Source organism: Anopheles funestus, chromosome 2RL (assembly GCF_943734845.2).
Source record: "Anopheles funestus chromosome 2RL, idAnoFuneDA-416_04, whole genome shotgun sequence".
In the NCBI taxonomy this organism is placed as follows: domain Eukaryota; kingdom Metazoa; phylum Arthropoda; class Insecta; order Diptera; family Culicidae; genus Anopheles; species Anopheles funestus.
In genome coordinates, this window is record NC_064598.1 from 7,500,663 (window position 1) to 7,519,847 (window position 19,185).

At 34.7% G+C, this 19,185-nt stretch overlaps 2 protein-coding genes across 3 annotated transcripts in view; one reads left to right on the forward strand and one right to left on the reverse strand.

The window, feature by feature from the left end:
- The window catches only part of LOC125766451 (uncharacterized), a 50,005-nt gene extending 45,382 nt beyond the window's left edge, over positions 1-4,623 (reverse strand). Inside the window, exons 1-3 of one of the 2 annotated variants that reach the window (XM_049432427.1) lie at positions 4,456-4,623; positions 2,805-2,871; positions 2,650-2,736 (exon numbers count right to left, since the gene is read on the reverse strand). In XM_049432427.1, the coding sequence (XP_049288384.1) occupies positions 2,650-2,736; positions 2,805-2,867 (150 nt within the window). In that variant the 5' untranslated portion in view covers positions 2,868-2,871; positions 4,456-4,623. Of the gene's footprint in view, positions 1-2,649; positions 2,737-2,804; positions 2,872-4,022; positions 4,375-4,455 lie in introns of those variants that run through there. The other variant, XM_049432426.1, reaches the window with a different exon arrangement.
- LOC125766435 (glycine receptor subunit alpha-2-like) lies at positions 1,166-2,577 on the forward strand. Its single transcript, XM_049432406.1, has 2 exons — positions 1,166-1,930; positions 1,995-2,577. Exons 1-2 carry the CDS (start codon positions 1,525-1,527, stop codon positions 2,357-2,359), a joined length of 771 nt encoding a protein of 256 aa, XP_049288363.1. The 5' UTR covers positions 1,166-1,524; the 3' UTR covers positions 2,360-2,577.
- Positions 4,624-19,185: the final 14,562 nt, after the last annotated feature.

Below are 19,185 nucleotides of genomic sequence, written 5' to 3' on the forward strand. Positions count from 1 at the left end.
TTTCTCTCTCTTTAGACACACATATACATTTGTTAGTAGACTCATTGTATACTAGTGTACTATCCACATATACGTATCTATTAATTGGTTTGAAAACGTAGTACATTTAGTTTGCGCCTCTCTGTCTCCGTAGCATTGGTTGTTGATGCTATCTATCTATCACGTAAATGTTTTTGTGTAGTAGTATTATATTTGTAAGCAACGCAACAAAAAAAAATTACCATCGCCACATTCGAGCGAGTGGTTCAGAAAATATTAAAAATTTGAAATAAAGTATTACTAGCATATAAGCGTGTTCTGATTTGGTTTTTTGAATGATTACTTTCTCTTCATCGTAGTGTATTGTTGTAGATGTAAGGAATATTCATTTTTGATTCATTAAAATTGTTGAGAACTTTCAATAAAAACTATCGTTTGGCTGTGTTTAGTGTAAGTGAAACAGTAAAGAAGCGCAGAATTGTTATTGGACACACCGTTCACCAGTCGAAGGTGAAGACCTTCGCCTGTGGTTCTCAAATCTCAGCGTAATTCTTTATTGCTTGACCCCATTACTAAACGCTTAGCAATTGTCGCGTTTACGAACGCGATTCAGACAAATTTTGCAAAAATCCATATAGAAAAATTGCAAAAAATCATACATTTTCAGCGAAAAATCGCTATTCGAAGTGATGCCATGACAGTTTTCTGTAATGGCGGCAAGGATAACAAAATTTATAATTTGATTTATTTTAATGCGAATTGGTTGTAATAAGTTTCTTTTCACTCAAATAATGCTTTAAAAGAAGAAAAGAATAAAAAATAACAAAAAAATAAAAAAAATATATTCAACTCGAAAATTTCATAAGGCTTACCCCTTGCCATTTTTTGAGTAATTTAGCAAAATTTCAAAAATTTATTTATTTTAATGCGATTTGGTTGAAATACGTTTCTTTTCACTCAAATCATGCTATGAATAAAAAAAAAGAATGAAAAATAAAAAAATTCTAAAAATTGGAAAATTTTCTAATGCCTTAGCTTTTTTTGAGTAATTTTGCAAATATAAGTTATAAAATATAAATTGATTTATTTTTCTGCGAATTGGTTGTAATAAGTTTCTTTTCCCTCAAATAATGCTTTAAATAAAAAAAAGAATGAAAAATAAAAAAAAATCAAAAAATTTGAAAATTTCATATAGCTATAGCCTTAGCTTTTTTTGGGGAAATTTAGCAAAATTTATAAATTGATGATTTTTTTCAAACGCGACAATTGCTAAGCATGTAGTGACGGGGTGAGGTTTACTGTTCGGTCATTCAAAATGACTGCTTGCTTTGTCCAGAAAGGCTGCAGCTGTACAGTAGACTAATATAGTTTTTAGTTTTGGTAAGTAAACAACATTTTATCGAGTGGATGACTTCAAATTAAAAAAAATAGTATATCAATTGATCCACTATTTTTGCATAACAATTTTTTCTTAGGGTTTCAATTTCAGAACCACAAACTTCCGTAAAACCAGACAACGATTTCGCTTTTTGTATTTCTTTTCTAATGATTTATATAACGAAATCACGTTCAAACCAAAGTAAACTAACGTGTAATTCTTTTTTTATAAATCACTCCCATACCACCACTTTCTGTGCAGTATCGCACACCGTACAAGATTTGGTGTTCATTTGGAACATGACCGATCCACTGGTAGTTAACCCGGAAATAGAGTTACCACAGCTAGACATCAGCAACAACTACACCACCGACTGTACGATCGAGTACTCGACCGGTAACTTCACATGTCTGGCGGTGGTGTTCAATCTAAGAAGACGCTTGGGTTATCATCTGTTCCACACGTACATCCCGTCAGCCCTTATCGTTGTCATGTCTTGGATATCGTTCTGGATTAAACCGGAAGCCATCCCGGCACGTGTTACACTTGGCGTTACCTCGCTACTGACGTTAGGTAAGATATGACAACATTATAAACCCCACACACCCATCACTAACTGATTTCGTAATATTTCTAGCCACACAAAACACCCAATCGCAACAATCGCTCCCACCGGTATCGTACGTGAAGGCAATCGACGTCTGGATGTCGTCCTGTTCCGTGTTTGTGTTTCTCTCACTGATGGAGTTTGCGGTGGTCAACAACTATATGGGCCCGGTTGCGACGAAAGCAATGAAGGGCTACTCAGACGAAGATCTATCCGAGGCGATCGATTTTAACAAGAACGGTTACAATAAGGACCATCGTTCGTCGGAAGTACCCCGGTACGATACCTTCTGTCACGGGCGGGAAACAGCCCTCTGTATCGATAAGTTTTCCCGCTTCTTTTTCCCATTTTCGTTCTTCATCCTGAACGTTACCTATTGGACGACCTTCCTGTAAGATGGGATTGAAGAATCCGCGAGTTTGAAGCATTTTAAGCATCACTAGAGGATGGAAATCGTATCGCGAAAAGATATGAAGCAAACGATACTAGACATAGAGTATGACCGTAGGTTTAAGATACTGGCCATCGGATTGGTCGATTGGTTTTAGCATAAGAAATGGTATATAACATAGTAAATAAAATAGTTCTCCTCCATTAATCCGAGTAAACATTACTACCGTTTTAACCGTTGTTTGTACTACTGAAAGAAATGTACTGAATACTGAAAACATCATAAGACACTTACAGCAGGATTCTTCTTCACATCGGTCATTGTAAATCCGCGCAGATCCGAGTAGCTATCGCGTGTTGAGGCGAACCGTTGTGACACAACCTAAAACAGGAACACAAGAACGGATATTATAATAGGGCAGACAAGGAATTAGCTGAAAGAAATCATACCTTACGATTATTTGCTCCGAGGAAGCGACGTACTACCGGTGAAGTTAAAGCACGGAAAGACATTTTGCTTTGATTTGAAATGATAGAGAAGAAAAACGATTAAAGTTAATTTCATGACATAAAAAAGCACATGTAGATGTTATTCAAATATTCGTACATTCAATACAAATTTTAAAAAAGAACTAATGATAAACTTACAGATAATGGAGGTGTGAAAGAAGGTTTATTTAGTTTCAAAAAAAAGTCGAAAGAGGAAGGGCAGTATGTTTTATGGCAATTGCCATACTACTCTACAAGTCAACATATGATTTTAACGGAGCGACAAGCGAGAAGCTACGGCCACACTAGTGTCTGCTAAAATACGAAAGTTCTTATGAACCCATGCTTGACCTAAATCACTCCATTATAGCTTATGTTTTAAATTTGTGCTTTCATCTAGTATTTATTCTAATTTCACCGCAGCCTAGAGAAAGTATTTACGATGATCTGTAGTTTATATTATATTTAAGTTGTTAATTATCATTTATTTAATTTATTAAATATAAACATAAAACCAACTCTCAATTAAAAATGAATCTAAATTTAATCAATTTAGAAGCTGATGTAAAAATTAGTTAAAGTAACAACGAAAGTACAAGATTTTCCTCAAAAAAGCAATAAAACATTAATTATTACATTAAAGATTAATCTACATTTCTAGACAATTGTTTTGTGTATCCTTTCTTCACCGTTTTTCCCTTACAGAATCTACAATATGAATTAGTATCACTCATTTGTAAATTAACAGAAAATTAGCTTCACATTTCATGACGTGGACGTGGAAAGCTCTTTAAAGAGGTTCTGCCCCTGCACCCTAGCAACAACTATCAGACAGTGACACAACGCACTTAACGACAACTATTGTGCTTTGAACTTCACGTCCATAAACACGATGAAGTCCTGTAATCCAGCAACAAGTGATCAAGTGACGCACCCAGCAGTCTTCTTCAAACCATTGCGTAACCTCCAGAAAAACACACACACATTCAAAAGCACTGAGTTGCATGATTTGTTTGTCCTTCAGAACATTCTCAATCCACTTTCCCTTTTCGTGGACTGTTTGCACGTGGTAACCAATTCCAATAGCACTTGAGAGAAACATTCTCCCTTTTTTTCCTTCTTCTCTTTGTCGATTTTAACCACGTGCCGGTGCACAGATCCAGCCAGCCAGCCACTTACCAATTTTTGCAGGGAATTAATGGACCAGGTAATCACGTAAAACGGTTATGCAGATAATGGTACGGCACGGACAGTGTTCGCGAAATCGCTACCAAACCGGTGTGTGATACGGTATCGAATGCTGCAAAAAGTGGCATTGCATGACACACACATCAGACTGGCACCCCATTACCACCCAGCGGGTTTGTTGTTTGCAGATTAGAAATTGCGAAAAATAAGAAGCAAAATTTGCGCTTAGCTCACGTAGCCCTCAGCTTGCAGCTTGTGTGGTTCCCGGAACACACAATCCACCCTTTACGCGAAGAGACACACACACAGCTGCAACACTTCTTCCCTGCTTGGTGTGAGGTAAATGGGGTGAGAACTTAGATAGACACTTATTGATTTGTTTTCTTTCGTTTTGTTGCAATGTGTGATATATCATATTAATCACCTGGCTTCGTACGACGGGCAGTAAACCTTGCAAGCAGCTTCGTTAACACCGGCAAAGAGACGTGAATCGATGCACAATCGCAATTTGAAACTGAACGTTCTTGTTGTCGGTCAAGAGACGAGCTCAAACTAAGATCCTTCTAAAGCACTCTGTTAACAGCGGTTTACTATGTTAGCGCTTTTATAGTTGCTTCAGACTGTTTGTCGCCGGTTGCTTTGTGATTTGAATTTCAAAATTCACCCTTTCGCAAGGAAAGCAAAACGTCAGGAACCGTGTGTGTGCAGTTTACTTCTCGTTCTCGCGGTAATGATGAACTGTTTGGGATGCTATTTGAACGACAACTGACGCGCCTTAGCACGAGGAATGGACTCTTGACTACAAGGAAAGAAGCCCGAAATCTACCCATCCATTTGCTGCCTGTCTGTCGCACGAATTTTGACCTTTTCCCGTCCTTTTCCGGTAGTCCTGGCCGATCGTGGGGTGTCCAATGGGAAGGGGGGTGGGAGGGTAAATTGTGCGCGGAAATGAACCGCGTTGATGCCGGCAACGACATACAACACCCAAACCAATGGTAGGCAATCAGCTGATGCCCGTTGAAGAAGGATCTCCGGCACCGTTGCTTCCGTTCAAGGACGCCTGAAGGTCGACTGGTGAAACTGGGCCACGGTACGCAGCAGCAGCTATTATTTGTATCCATTTCTTCAGCCTATTAGCATAATAGCATAGAGTAAGATACTAGAAGTAAACGGCACAAAAATACATTAAAAATGGTACAAAAATGCCTTTAGTTTAATGTTTCGTTGCGAAACAACCACATACAAACGTGGTATGATAAAAGTCACATAAAAAGGCTAAAAAAAGGATCATTAGATACGCGAAAATGAGAAAGGTACAATAGGCAAGCGAAAAATAAAATTTGCAACACCTTCTATCTAATCTATTCACTTTCGCTTATCGAAGAATTTTCTGCAGCTTTGCAGGCGGTTACCTTATCTTATCCGGTTACGGGTTTTTGTTGATGTTTGTTGGTGCCTTGATTGCAAATTCTATCGCGATGTTGAGGTGATCCGTTACTATCACCGATGGGAATGCGAAGTGCACGTGAAGTGCATTATCGATTGATAATAATTCGCCGGTTTGCGGTGCATCGTGCGGGGTGGAGTGCATTACGTTAACAAACGCACCTTAAAATTGTCCAAATTGATTGATGTTTCGCTCATACTGATATGTCGCTGTAGAAAGTCTTCATCGTGGAATACAATACACTGCTCGTTCTGTTTCATTATGAAATGATTAGATTGGTTCTCGAGTGGTTATGTTTTACATTCCAATCATTCGTCAGTGCTTGCTGTAGGTCACGAATGGTCAAAGATTGGCGATCCGTTGGATACCGACCGAGTTATAGGCAAAAGTTGGTGCAAAAATGAGCCTTAGTAAATTTTCAAATTTTTATAATTTTTTAATTTTTTTATAATTCTTTATTATTTTTTTTGTTTAAAACATTATTTGAGTGAAAAGAAACTTTTTGCAACCAATTGGCATTAAAATAAAACACTTTTAATTTTTTTTGCAAAATTTCCCAAAAAAATCGTAAAGGGTAAGCCTTATGAAATTTTCGAGTTGAAATTTTTTTTAATTGTTTTTTCTGATTTTTTATTCTTTTTTATTTTAAAGCATTATTTGAGCCAAAAGAAACTTATTGCAACAAATTCCCATTAAAATATATCACATTTAAAAATTTTGCTACATTGAACAAAAATGAGGAAAATTTTACATTTTCTCAAACAGGGTAAGGAACTTGGTTCCTCGAATATCTTCTGGCACAGACATCTGAGGGCATGGCCGTCCAAGAAGAAAATGTAGCCATTGATGCCATCTATCGACTACAGGTTAAAGATTGGCGATTCGTTGGATACCGACCGAGTTATAGGCAAAAGCTGGCGCAAAAATGAGCCTTAGTAAATTTTCTTTTTTTTGAATTTTTTGATTTTTTCATTATTTTTCACTCTTTTTTTTATTTAAAACATTATTTGAGTGAAAAGAAACTCATTGCAACCAATTGGCATTAAAATAAAACACTTTTAATTTTTTTGCAAAATTTCCCAAAAAAATCGTAAGGGGTAAGCCTTATGAAATTTTCAAGTTGAAAATTTTTTAAAATTTTTTTTCTCATTTTTTATTCTTTTTTTATTTTAAAGCATTATATGAGTGAAAAGAAACTTATTGCAACAAATTCCCATTAAAATATATCACATTTAAAAATTTTGCTACATTGGTCAAAAATGAGGAAAATTTTACATTTTCTCAAACAGGGTAAGGAACTTGGTTCCTCGAATAACTTCTGGCACAGACATCTGAGGGCATGGCCGTCCAAGTAGAAAATGTAGCCATTGATGCCGTCTATCGACCACAGGTTAAAGATTGGCGATCCGTTGGATACCGACCGAGTTATAGGCAAAAGTTGGTGCAAAAATAAGCCTTAGTAAATTTTCTTTTTTTTGAATTTTTTGATTTTTTCATTATTTTTCACTCTTTTTTTTATCTAAAACATTATTTGAGTGAAAAGAAACTCATTGCAACCAATTGGCATTAAAATAAAACACTTTTAATTTTTTTGCAAAATTTCCCAAAAAAATCGTAAGGGGTAAGCCTTATGAAATTTTCAAGTTGAAATTTTTTTTAATTGTTTTTTCTCATTTTTTATTATTTTTTTATTTTAAAGCATTATTTGAGTGAAAAGAAACTTATTGCAACAAATTCCCATTAAAATATATCACATTTAAAAATTTTGCTACATTGGTCAAAAATGAGGATAATTTTACATTTTCTCAAACAGGGTAAGGAACTTGGTTCCTCGAATAACTTCTGGCACAGACATCTGAGGGCATGGCCGTCCAAGAAGAAAATGTAGCCATTGATGCCATCTATCGACCACAGGTTAAAGATTGGCGATCCGTTGGATACCGACCGAGTTATAGGCAAAAGTTGGTGCAAAAATGAGGAAAATTTTACATTTTCTCAAACAGGGTAAGGAACTTGGTTCCTCGAATAACTTCTGGCACAGACATCTGAGGGCATGGCCGTCCAAGAAGAAAATGTAGCCATTGATGCCGTCTATCGACCACAGGTTAAAGATTGGCGATCCGTTAGATACTGATCGAGTTATAGGCAAAATTTGGTGCAAAAATGAGGAAAATTTTACATTTTCTCAAACAGGGTAAGGAACTTGGTTCCTCGAATAACTTCTGGCATAGACATCTGAGGGCATGGCCGTCCAAGAAGAAAATGTAGCCATTGGTGCCATCTATCGACCACAGGTTAAAGATTGGCGATCCGTTGGATACCGACAGAGTTATAGGCAAAAGTTGGTGCAAAAATGAGCCTTAGTAAATTTTCATTTTATTGATTTTTTTTATTTTTTCATTATTTTTCACTCTTTTTTTTATTTAAAACATTATTTGAGTGAAAAGAAACTCATTGCAACCAATTGGCATTAAAATAAAACACTTTTAATTTTTTTTGCAAAATTTCCCAAAAAAATCGTAAGGGGTAAGAAATGAAATTTTCGAGTTGAAAATTTTTTAAAATTTTTTTTCTCATTTTTTATTCTTTTTTTATTTTAAAGCATTATTTGAGTGAAAAGAAACTCATTGCAACAAATTCCCATTAAAATATATCACATTTAAAAATTTTGCTACATTGGTCAAAAATGAGGAAAATTTTACATTTTCTCAAACAGGGTAAGGAACTTGGTTCCTCGAATAACTTCTGGCACAGAGATCTGACGGCATGGCCGTCCAAGAAGAAAATGTAGCCATTGATGCCATCTATCGACCACAGGTTAAAGATTGGCGATCCGTTGGATACCGACCGAGTTATAGGCAAAAGTTGGTGCAAAAATGAGCCTTAATAAATTTTCATTTTTTTGATTTTTTTTATTTTTTCATTATTTTTTATTTTATTTTTTTATTTAAAACATTATTTGAGTGAAAAGAAACTCATTGCAACCAGTTGGCATTAAAATAAAACAATTTAATTTTTTTTGCAAAATTTCCCAAAAAAATCGTAAGGGGTAAGCCTTATGAAATTTTCGAGTTGATAATTTTTTTAAAATTTTTTTCTGATTTTTAATTCTTTTTTTAATTTAAAGCATAATTTAAGTGAAAAGAAACTTATTGCAACAAATTCCCATCAAAATTAATCAATTTTTAAAATTTTGCTACATTGCTCAAAAATGAAGGAAATTTTACATTTTCTCAAACAGGGTAAGGAACTTGGTTCCTCGAATATCTTTTGGCACAGAGATCTGAGGGCATGGCCGTCCAAGAAGAGAATGTAGCCATTGGTGCCATCTATCGACCACAGGTTAAAGATTGGCGATCCGTTGGATACCGACCGAGTTATAGGCAATAGTTGGTGCAAAAATGAGGAAAATTTTACATTTTCTAAAACAGGGTAAGGAACTTGGTTCCTCGAATAACTTCTGGCACAGACATCTGACGGCATGGCCGTCCAAGAAGAAAATGTAGCCATTGATGCCATCTATCGACCACAGGTTAAAGATTGGCGATCCGTTGGATACCGACCGAGTTATAGGCAAAAGTTGGTGCAAAAATGAGGAAAATTTTACATTTTCTCAAACAGGGTAAGGATCTTGGTTCCTTGAATAACTTCTGGCACAGAGATCTGAGGGCATGGCCGTCCAAGAAGAAAATGTAGCCATTGATGCCATCTATCGACCACAGGTTAAAGATTGGCGATCCGTTGGATACCGACCGAGTTATAGGCAAAAGTTGCTGCAAAAATGAGCCTTAGTAAATTTTCATTTTTTTGAATTTTTTGATTTTTTCATTATTTTTTACTCTTTTTTTTATTTAAAACATTATTTGAGTGAAAAGAAACTCATTGCAACCAATTGGCATTAAAATAAAACACTTTTAATTTTGTTTGCAAAATTTCCCAAAAAAATCGTAAGGGGTAAGCCTTATGAAATTTTCGAGTTGAAAATTTTTAAAATTTTTTTTTCTGATTTTTTATTCTTTTTTTATTTTAAAGCATTATTTGAGTGAAAGAAAACTTATTGCAACAAATTCCCATTAAAATATATCACATTTAAAAATTTTGCTACATTGGTCAAAAATGAGGAAAATTTTACATTTTCTCAAACAGGGTAAGGAACTTGGTTCCTGGAATATCTTCTGGCACAGACATCTGAGGGCATGGCCGTCCAAGAAGAAAATGTAGCCATTGGTGCCATCTATCGACCACAGGTTAAAGATTGGCGATCCGTTGGATACCGACCGAGTTATAGGCAAAAGTTGGTGCAAAAATGAGGAAAATTTTACATTTTCTCAAACAGGGTAAGGAACTTGGTTCCTCAAATAACTTCTGGCACAGACATCTGACAGCATGCCCGTCCAAGAAGAAAATGTAGCCATTGATGCCATCTATCGACCACAGGTTAAAGATTGGCGATCCGTTGGATACCGACCGAGTTATAGGCAAAAGTTGCTGCAAAAATGAGCCTTAGTTAATTTTAATTTTTTGATTTTTTCATTATTTTTCACTCTTTTTTTTATTTAAAACATTATTTGAGTGAAAAGAAACTCATTGCAACCAATTGGCATTAAAATAAAACACTTTTAATTTTGTTTGCAAAATTTCCCAAAAAAATCGTAAGGGGTAAGCCTTATGAAATTTTCGAGTTGAAAATTTTTAAAATTTTTTTTTCTGATTTTTTATTCTTTTTTTATTTTAAAGCATTATTTGAGTGAAAGAAAACTTATTGCAACAAATTCCCATTAAAATATATCACATTTAAAAATTTTGCTACATTGGTCAAAAATGAGGAAAATTTTACATTTTCTCAAACAGGGTAAGGAACTTGGTTCCTGGAATATCTTCTGGCACAGACATCTGAGGGCATGGCCGTCCAAGAAGAAAATGTAGCCATTGGTGCCATCTATCGACCACAGGTTAAAGATTGGCGATCCGTTGGATACCGACCGAGTTATAGGCAATAGTTGGTGCAAAAATGAGGAAAATTTTACATTTTCTAAAACAGGGTAAGGAACTTGGTTCCTCGAATAACTTCTGGCACAGACATCTGACGGCATGGCCGTCCAAGAAGAAAATGTAGCCATTGATGCCATCTATCGACCACAGGTTAAAGATTGGCGATCCTTTGGATACCGACCGAGTTATAGGCAAAAGTTGGTGCAAAAATGAGGAAAATTTTACATTTTCTCAAACAGGGTAAGGATCTTGGTTCCTTGAATAACTTCTGGCACAGAGATCTGAGGGCATGGCCGTCCAAGAAGAAAATGTAGCCATTGATGCCATCTATCGACCACAGGTTAAAGATTGGCGATCCGTTGGATACCGACCGAGTTATAGGCAAAAGTTGCTGCAAAAATGAGCCTTAGTAAGTTTTCATTTTTTTGAATTTTTTGATTTTTTCATTATTTTTTACTCTTTTTTTTATTTAAAACATTATTTGAGTGAAAAGAAACTCATTGCAACCAATTGGCATTAAAATAAAACACTTTTAATTTTGTTTGCAAAATTTCCCAAAAAAATCGTAAGGGGTAAGCCTTATGAAATTTTCGAGTTGAAAATTTTTAAAAATTTTTTTTCTGATTTTTTATTCTTTTTTTATTTTAAAGCATTATTTGAGTGAAAGAAAACTTATTGCAACAAATTCCCATTAAAATATATCACATTTAAAAATTTTGCTACATTGGTCAAAAATGAGGAAAATTTTACATTTTCTCAAACAGGGTAAGGAACTTGGTTCCTGGAATATCTTCTGGCACAGACATCTGAGGGCATGGCCGTCCAAGAAGAAAATGTAGCCATTGGTGCCATCTATCGACCACAGGTTAAAGATTGACGATCCGTTGGATACCGACCGAGTTATAGGCAAAAGTTGGTGCAAAAATGAGGAAAATTTTACATTTTCTCAAACAGGGTAAGGAACTTGGTTCCGCGAATAACTTCTGGCACAGACATCTGAGGGCATGGCCGTCCAAGAAGAAAATGTAGCCATTGGTGCCATCTATCGACCACAGGTTAAAGATTGGCGATCCGTTGGATACCGACCGAGTTATAGGCAAAAGTTGGTGCAAAAATGAGCCTTAATAAATTTTCATTTTTTTGATTTTTTTTATTTTTTCATTATTTTTTATTTTATTTTTTTATTTAAAACATTATTTGAGTGAAAAGAAACTCATTGCAACCAATTGGCATTAAAATAAAACAATTTATTTTTTTTGCAAAATTTCCCAAAAAAATCGTAAGGGGTAAGCCTTATGAAATTTTCGAGTTGAAAATTTTTAAAATTTTTTTTTCTCATTTTTTATTCTTTTTTTATTTTAAAGCATTATTTGAGTGAAAAGAAACTTATTGCAACAAATTCCCATTAAAATATATCACATTCAAAAATTTTGCTACATTGGTCAAAAATGAGGAAAATTTTACATTTTCTCAAACAGGGTAAGGATCTTGGTTCCTTGAATAACTTCTGGCACAGAGATCTGAGGGCATGGCCGTCCAAGAAGAAAATGTAGCCATTGATGCCATCTATCGACCACAGGTTAAAGATTGGCGATCCGTTGGATACCGACCGAGTTATAGGCAAAAGTTGCTGCAAAAATGAGCCTTAGTAAATTTTCATTTTTTTGAATTTTTTGATTTTTTCATTATTTTTTACTCTTTTTTTTATTTAAAACATTATTTGAGTGAAAAGAAACTCATTGCAACCAATTGGCATTAAAATAAAACACTTTTAATTTTTTTTGCAAAATTTCCCAAAAAAATCGTAAAGGGTAAGCCTTATGAAATTTTCGAGTTGAAATTTTTTTTAATTGTTTTTTCTGATTTTTTATTCTTTTTTATTTTAAAGCATTATTTGAGCCAAAAGAAACTTATTGCAACAAATTCCCATTAAAATATATCACATTTAAAAATTTTGCTACATTGGTCAAAAATGAGGAAAATTTTACATTTTCTCAAACAGGGTAAGGAACTTGGTTCCTCGAATATCTTCTGGCACAGACATCTGAGGGCATGGCCGTCCAAGAAGAAAATGTAGCCATTGATGCCATCTATCGACTACAGGTTAAAGATTGGCGATTCGTTGGATACCGACCGAGTTATAGGCAAAAGCTGGCGCAAAAATGAGCCTTAGTAAATTTTCTTTTTTTTGAATTTTTTGATTTTTTCATTATTTTTCACTCTTTTTTTTATCTAAAACATTATTTGAGTGAAAAGAAACTCATTGCAACCAATTGGCATTAAAATAAAACACTTTTAATTTTTTTGCAAAATTTCCCAAAAAAATCGTAAGGGGTAAGCCTTATGAAATTTTCAAGTTGAAATTTTTTTTAATTGTTTTTTCTCATTTTTTATTATTTTTTTATTTTAAAGCATTATTTGAGTGAAAAGAAACTTATTGCAACAAATTCCCATTAAAATATATCACATTTAAAAATTTTGCTACATTGGTCAAAAATGAGGAAAATTTTACATTTTCTCAAACAGGGTAAGGAACTTGGTTCCTCGAATAACTTCTGGCACAGACATCTGAGGGCATGGCCGTCCAAGAAGAAAATGTAGCCATTGATGCCATCTATCGACCACAGGTTAAAGATTGGCGATCCGTTGGATACCGACCGAGTTATAGGCAAAAGTTGGTGCAAAAATGAGGAAAATTTTACATTTTCTCAAACAGGGTAAGGAACTTGGTTCCTCGAATAACTTCTGGCACAGACATCTGAGGGCATGGCCGTCCAAGAAGAAAATGTAGCCATTGATGCCGTCTATCGACCACAGGTTAAAGATTGGCGATCCGTTAGATACTGATCGAGTTATAGGCAAAATTTGGTGCAAAAATGAGGAAAATTTTACATTTTCTCAAACAGGGTAAGGAACTTGGTTCCTCGAATAACTTCTGGCATAGACATCTGAGGGCATGGCCGTCCAAGAAGAAAATGTAGCCATTGGTGCCATCTATCGACCACAGGTTAAAGATTGGCGATCCGTTGGATACCGACAGAGTTATAGGCAAAAGTTGGTGCAAAAATGAGCCTTAGTAAATTTTCATTTTATTGATTTTTTTTATTTTTTCATTATTTTTCACTCTTTTTTTTATTTAAAACATTATTTGAGTGAAAAGAAACTCATTGCAACCAATTGGCATTAAAATAAAACACTTTTAATTTTTTTTGCAAAATTTCCCAAAAAAATCGTAAGGGGTAAGAAATGAAATTTTCGAGTTGAAAATTTTTTAAAATTTTTTTTCTCATTTTTTATTCTTTTTTTATTTTAAAGCATTATTTGAGTGAAAAGAAACTCATTGCAACAAATTCCCATTAAAATATATCACATTTAAAAATTTTGCTACATTGGTCAAAAATGAGGAAAATTTTACATTTTCTCAAACAGGGTAAGGAACTTGGTTCCTCGAATAACTTCTGGCACAGAGATCTGACGGCATGGCCGTCCAAGAAGAAAATGTAGCCATTGATGCCATCTATCGACCACAGGTTAAAGATTGGCGATCCGTTGGATACCGACCGAGTTATAGGCAAAAGTTGGTGCAAAAATGAGCCTTAGTAAATTTTCATTTTTTTGATTTTTTTTATTTTTTCATTATTTTTTATTTTATTTTTTTATTTAAAACATTATTTGAGTGAAAAGAAACTCATTGCAACCAGTTGGCATTAAAATAAAACAATTTAATTTTTTTTGCAAAATTTCCCAAAAAAATCGTAAGGGGTAAGCCTTATGAAATTTTCGAGTTGATAATTTTTTTAAAATTTTTTTCTGATTTTTAATTCTTTTTTTAATTTAAAGCATAATTTAAGTGAAAAGAAACTTATTGCAACAAATTCCCATCAAAATTAATCAATTTTTAAAATTTTGCTACATTGCTCAAAAATGAAGGAAATTTTACATTTTCTCAAACAGGGTAAGGAACTTGGTTCCTCGAATATCTTTTGGCACAGAGATCTGAGGGCATGGCCAACCAAGAAGAGAATGTAGCCATTGGTGCCATCTATCGACCACAGGTTAAAGATTGGCGATCCGTTGGATACCGACCGAGTTATAGGCAATAGTTGGTGCAAAAATGAGGAAAATTTTACATTTTCTAAAACAGGGTAAGGAACTTGGTTCCTCGAATAACTTCTGGCACAGACATCTGACGGCATGGCCGTCCAAGAAGAAAATGTAGCCATTGATGCCATCTATCGACCACAGGTTAAAGATTGGCGATCCGTTGGATACCGACCGAGTTATAGGCAAAAGTTGGTGCAAAAATGAGGAAAATTTTACATTTTCTCAAACAGGGTAAGGATCTTGGTTCCTTGAATAACTTCTGGCACAGAGATCTGAGGGCATGGCCGTCCAAGAAGAAAATGTAGCCATTGATGCCATCTATCGACCACAGGTTAAAGATTGGCGATCCGTTGGATACCGACCGAGTTATAGGCAAAAGTTGCTGCAAAAATGAGCCTTAGTAAATTTTCATTTTTTTGAATTTTTTGATTTTTTCATTATTTTTCACTCTTTTTTTTATTTAAAACATTATTTGAGTGAAAAGAAACTCATTGCAACCAATTGGCATTAAAATAAAACACTTTTAATTTTGTTTGCAAAATTTCCCAAAAAAATCGTAAGGGGTAAGCCTTATGAAATTTTCGAGTTGAAAATTTTTAAAATTTTTTTTTCTGATTTTTTATTCTTTTTTTATTTTAAAGCATTATTTGAGTGAAAGAAAACTTATTGCAACAAATTCCCATTAAAATATATCACATTTAAAAATTTTGCTACATTGGTCAAAAATGAGGAAAATTTTACATTTTCTCAAACAGGGTAAGGAACTTGGTTCCTGGAATATCTTCTGGCACAGACATCTGAGGGCATGGCCGTCCAAGAAGAAAATGTAGCCATTGGTGCCATCTATCGACCACAGGTTAAAGATTGACGATCCGTTGGATACCGACCGAGTTATAGGCAAAAGTTGGTGCAAAAATGAGGAAAATTTTACATTTTCTCAAACAGGGTAAGGAACTTGGTTCCGCGAATAACTTCTGGCACAGACATCTGAGGGCATGGCCGTCCAAGAAGAAAATGTAGCCATTGGTGCCATCTATCGACCACAGGTTAAAGATTGGCGATCCGTTGGATACCGACCGAGTTATAGGCAAAAGTTGGTGCAAAAATGAGCCTTAATAAATTTTCATTTTTTTGATTTTTTTTATTTTTTCATTATTTTTTATTTTATTTTTTTATTTAAAACATTATTTGAGTGAAAAGAAACTCATTGCAACCAATTGGCATTAAAATAAAACAATTTATTTTTTTTGCAAAATTTCCCAAAAAAATCGTAAGGGGTAAGCCTTATGAAATTTTCGAGTTGAAAATTTTTAAAATTTTTTTTTCTCATTTTTTATTCTTTTTTTATTTTAAAGCATTATTTGAGTGAAAAGAAACTTATTGCAACAAATTCCCATTAAAATATATCACATTTAAAAATTTTGCTACATTGGTCAAAAATGAGGAAAATTTTACATTTTCTCAAACAGGGTAAGGAACTTGGTTCCTCGAATAACTTCTGGCACAGAGATCTGACGGCATGGCCGTCCAAGAAGAAAATGTAGCCATTGATGCCATCTATCGACCACAGGTTAAAGATTGGCGATCCGTTGGATACCGACCGAGTTATAGGCAAAAGTTGGTGCAAAAATGAGGAAAATTTTACATTTTCTCAAACAGGGTGAGGATCTTGGTTCCTTGAATAACTTCTGGCACAGAGATCTGAGGGCATGGCCGTCCAAGAAGAAAATGTAGCCATTGATGCCATCTATCGACCACAGGTTAAAGATTGGCGATCCGTTGGATACCGACCGAGTTATAGGCAAAAGTTGCTACAAAAATGAGCCTTAGTAAATTTTCATTTTTTTGAATTTTTTGATTTTTTCATTATTTTTCACTCTTTTTTTTATTTAAAACATTATTTGAGTGAAAAGAAACTCATTGCAACCAATTGGCATTAAAATAAAACACTTTTAATTTTTTTTGCAAAATTTCCCAAAAAAATCGTAAGGGGTAAGCCTTATGAAATTTTCGAGTTGAAAATTTTAAAATTTTTTTTTTCTCACTTTTTATTCTTTTTTTATTTTAAAGCATTATTTGAGTGAAAAGAAACTTATTGCAACAAATTCCCATTAAAATATATCACATTTAAAAATTTTGCTACATTGGTCAAAAATGAGGAAAATTTTACATTTTCTCAAACAGGGTAAGGAACTTGGTTCCTCGAATAACTTCTGGCTTTTCGGAGATCTGAGGGCATGGCCGTCCAAGAAGAAAATGTAGCCATTGATGCCATCTATCGACCACAGGTTAAAGATTGGCGATCCGTTGGATACCGACCGAGTTATAGGCAAAAGTTGGTGCAAAAATGAGGAAAATTTTACATTTTCTCAAACAGGGTATGGAACTTGGTTCCTCGAATAACTTCTGGCAGAGACATCTGAGGGCATGGCCGTCCAAGAAGAAAATGTAGCCATTGGTGCCATCTATCGACCACAGGTTAAAGATTGGCGATCCGTTAGATACCAACCGAGTTATAGGCAAAAGTTGGTGCAAAAATGAGGAAAATTTTACATTTTCTCAAACAGGGTAAGGAACTTGGTTCCGCGAATAACTTCTGGCACAGACATCTGAGGGCTTGATCGTCCAAGAAGAAAATGTAGCCATTGGTGCCATCTATCGACCACAGGTTAAAGATTGGCGATCCGTTGGATACCGACCGAGTTATAGGCAATAGTTGGTGCAAAAATGAGGAAAATTTTACACTTTCTAAAACAGGGTAAGGAACTTGGTTCCTCGAATAACTTCTGGCACAGAGATCTGACGGCATGGCCGTCCAAGAAGAAAATGTAGCCATTGATGCCATCTATCGACCACAGGTTAAAGATTGGCGATCCGTTGGATACCAACCGAGTTTTAGGCAAAAGTTGCTGCAAAAATGAGCCTTAGTAAATTTTCATTTTTTTGAATTTTTTGATTTTTTCATTATTTTTTACTCTTTTTTTTATTTAAAACATTATTTGAGTGAAAAGAAACTCATTGCAACCAATTGGCGTTAAAATAAAAGAATTTAATTTTTTTTGCAAAATTTCCCAAAAATATCGTAAGGGGTAAGCCTTATGAAATTTTCGAGTTGAAAATTTTTAAAATTTTTTTTTCTCATTTTTTATTCTTTTTTTATTTTAAAGCATTATTTGAGTGAAAAGAAACTTATTGCAACAAATTCCCATTAAAATATATCACATTTAAAAATTTTGCTACATTGGTCAAAAATGAGGAAAATTTTACATTTTCTCAAACAGGGTAAGGAACTTGGTTCCTCGAATAACTTCTGGCACAGACATCTGAGGGCATGGCCGTCCAAGAAGAAAATGTAGCCATTGATGCCATCTATCGACCACAGGTTAAAGATTGGCGATCCGTTGGATACCGACCGAGTTATAGGCAATAGTTGGTGCAAAAATGAGGAAAATTTTACATTTTCTCAAACAGGGTAAGGAACTTGGTTCCTCGAATAACTTCTGGCACAGAGATCTGACGGCATGGCCGTCCAAGAAGAAAATGTAGCCATTGATGCCATCTATCGACCACAGGTTAAAGATTGGCGATCCGTTGGATACCGACCGAGTTATAGGCAATAGTTGGTGCAAAAATGAGGAAAATTTTACATTTTCTCAAACAGGGTAAGGAACTTGGTTCCTCGAATAACTTCTGGCACAGACATCTGAGGGCATGGTCGTCCAAGAAGAAAATGTAGCCATTGATGCCATCTATCGACCACAGGTTAAAGATTGGCGATCCGTTGGATACCGACCGAGTTATAGGCAAAAGTTGGTGCAAAAATGAGGAAAATTTTACACTTTCTAAAACAGGGTAAGGAACTTGGTTCCTCGAATAACTTCTGGCACAGAGATCTGACGGCATGGCCGTCCAAGAAGAAAATGTAGCCATTGATGCCATCTATCGACCACAGGTTAAAGATTGGCGATCCGTTGGATACCAACCGAGTTTTAGGCAAAAGTTGCTGCAAAAATGAGCCTTAGTAAATTTTCATTTTTTTGAATTTTTTGATTTTTTCATTATTTTTTACTCTTTTTTTTATTTAAAACATTATTTGAGTGAAAAGAAACTCATTGCAACCAATTGGCATTAAAATAAAAGAATTTATTTTTTTTTGCAAAATTTCCCAAAAATATCGTAAGGGGTAAGCCTTATGAAATTTTCGAGTTGAAAATTTTTAAAATTTTTTTTTCTCATTTTTTATTCTTTTTTTATTTTAAAGCATTATTTGAGTGAAAAGAAACTTATTGCAACAAATTCCCATTAAAATATATCACATTTAAAAATTTTGCTACATTGGTCAAAAATGAGGAAAATTTTACATTTTCTCAAACAGGGTAAGGAACTTGGTTCCTCGAATAACTTCTGGCACAGACATCTGAGGGCATGGCCGTCCAAGAAGAAAATGTAGCCATTGATGCCATCTATCGACCACAGGTTAAAGATTGGCGATCCGTTGGATACCGACCGAGTTATAGGCAATAGTTGGTGCAAAAATGAGGAAAATTTTACATTTTCTCAAACAGGGTAAGGAACTTGGTTCCTCGAATAACTTCTGGCACAGAGATCTGA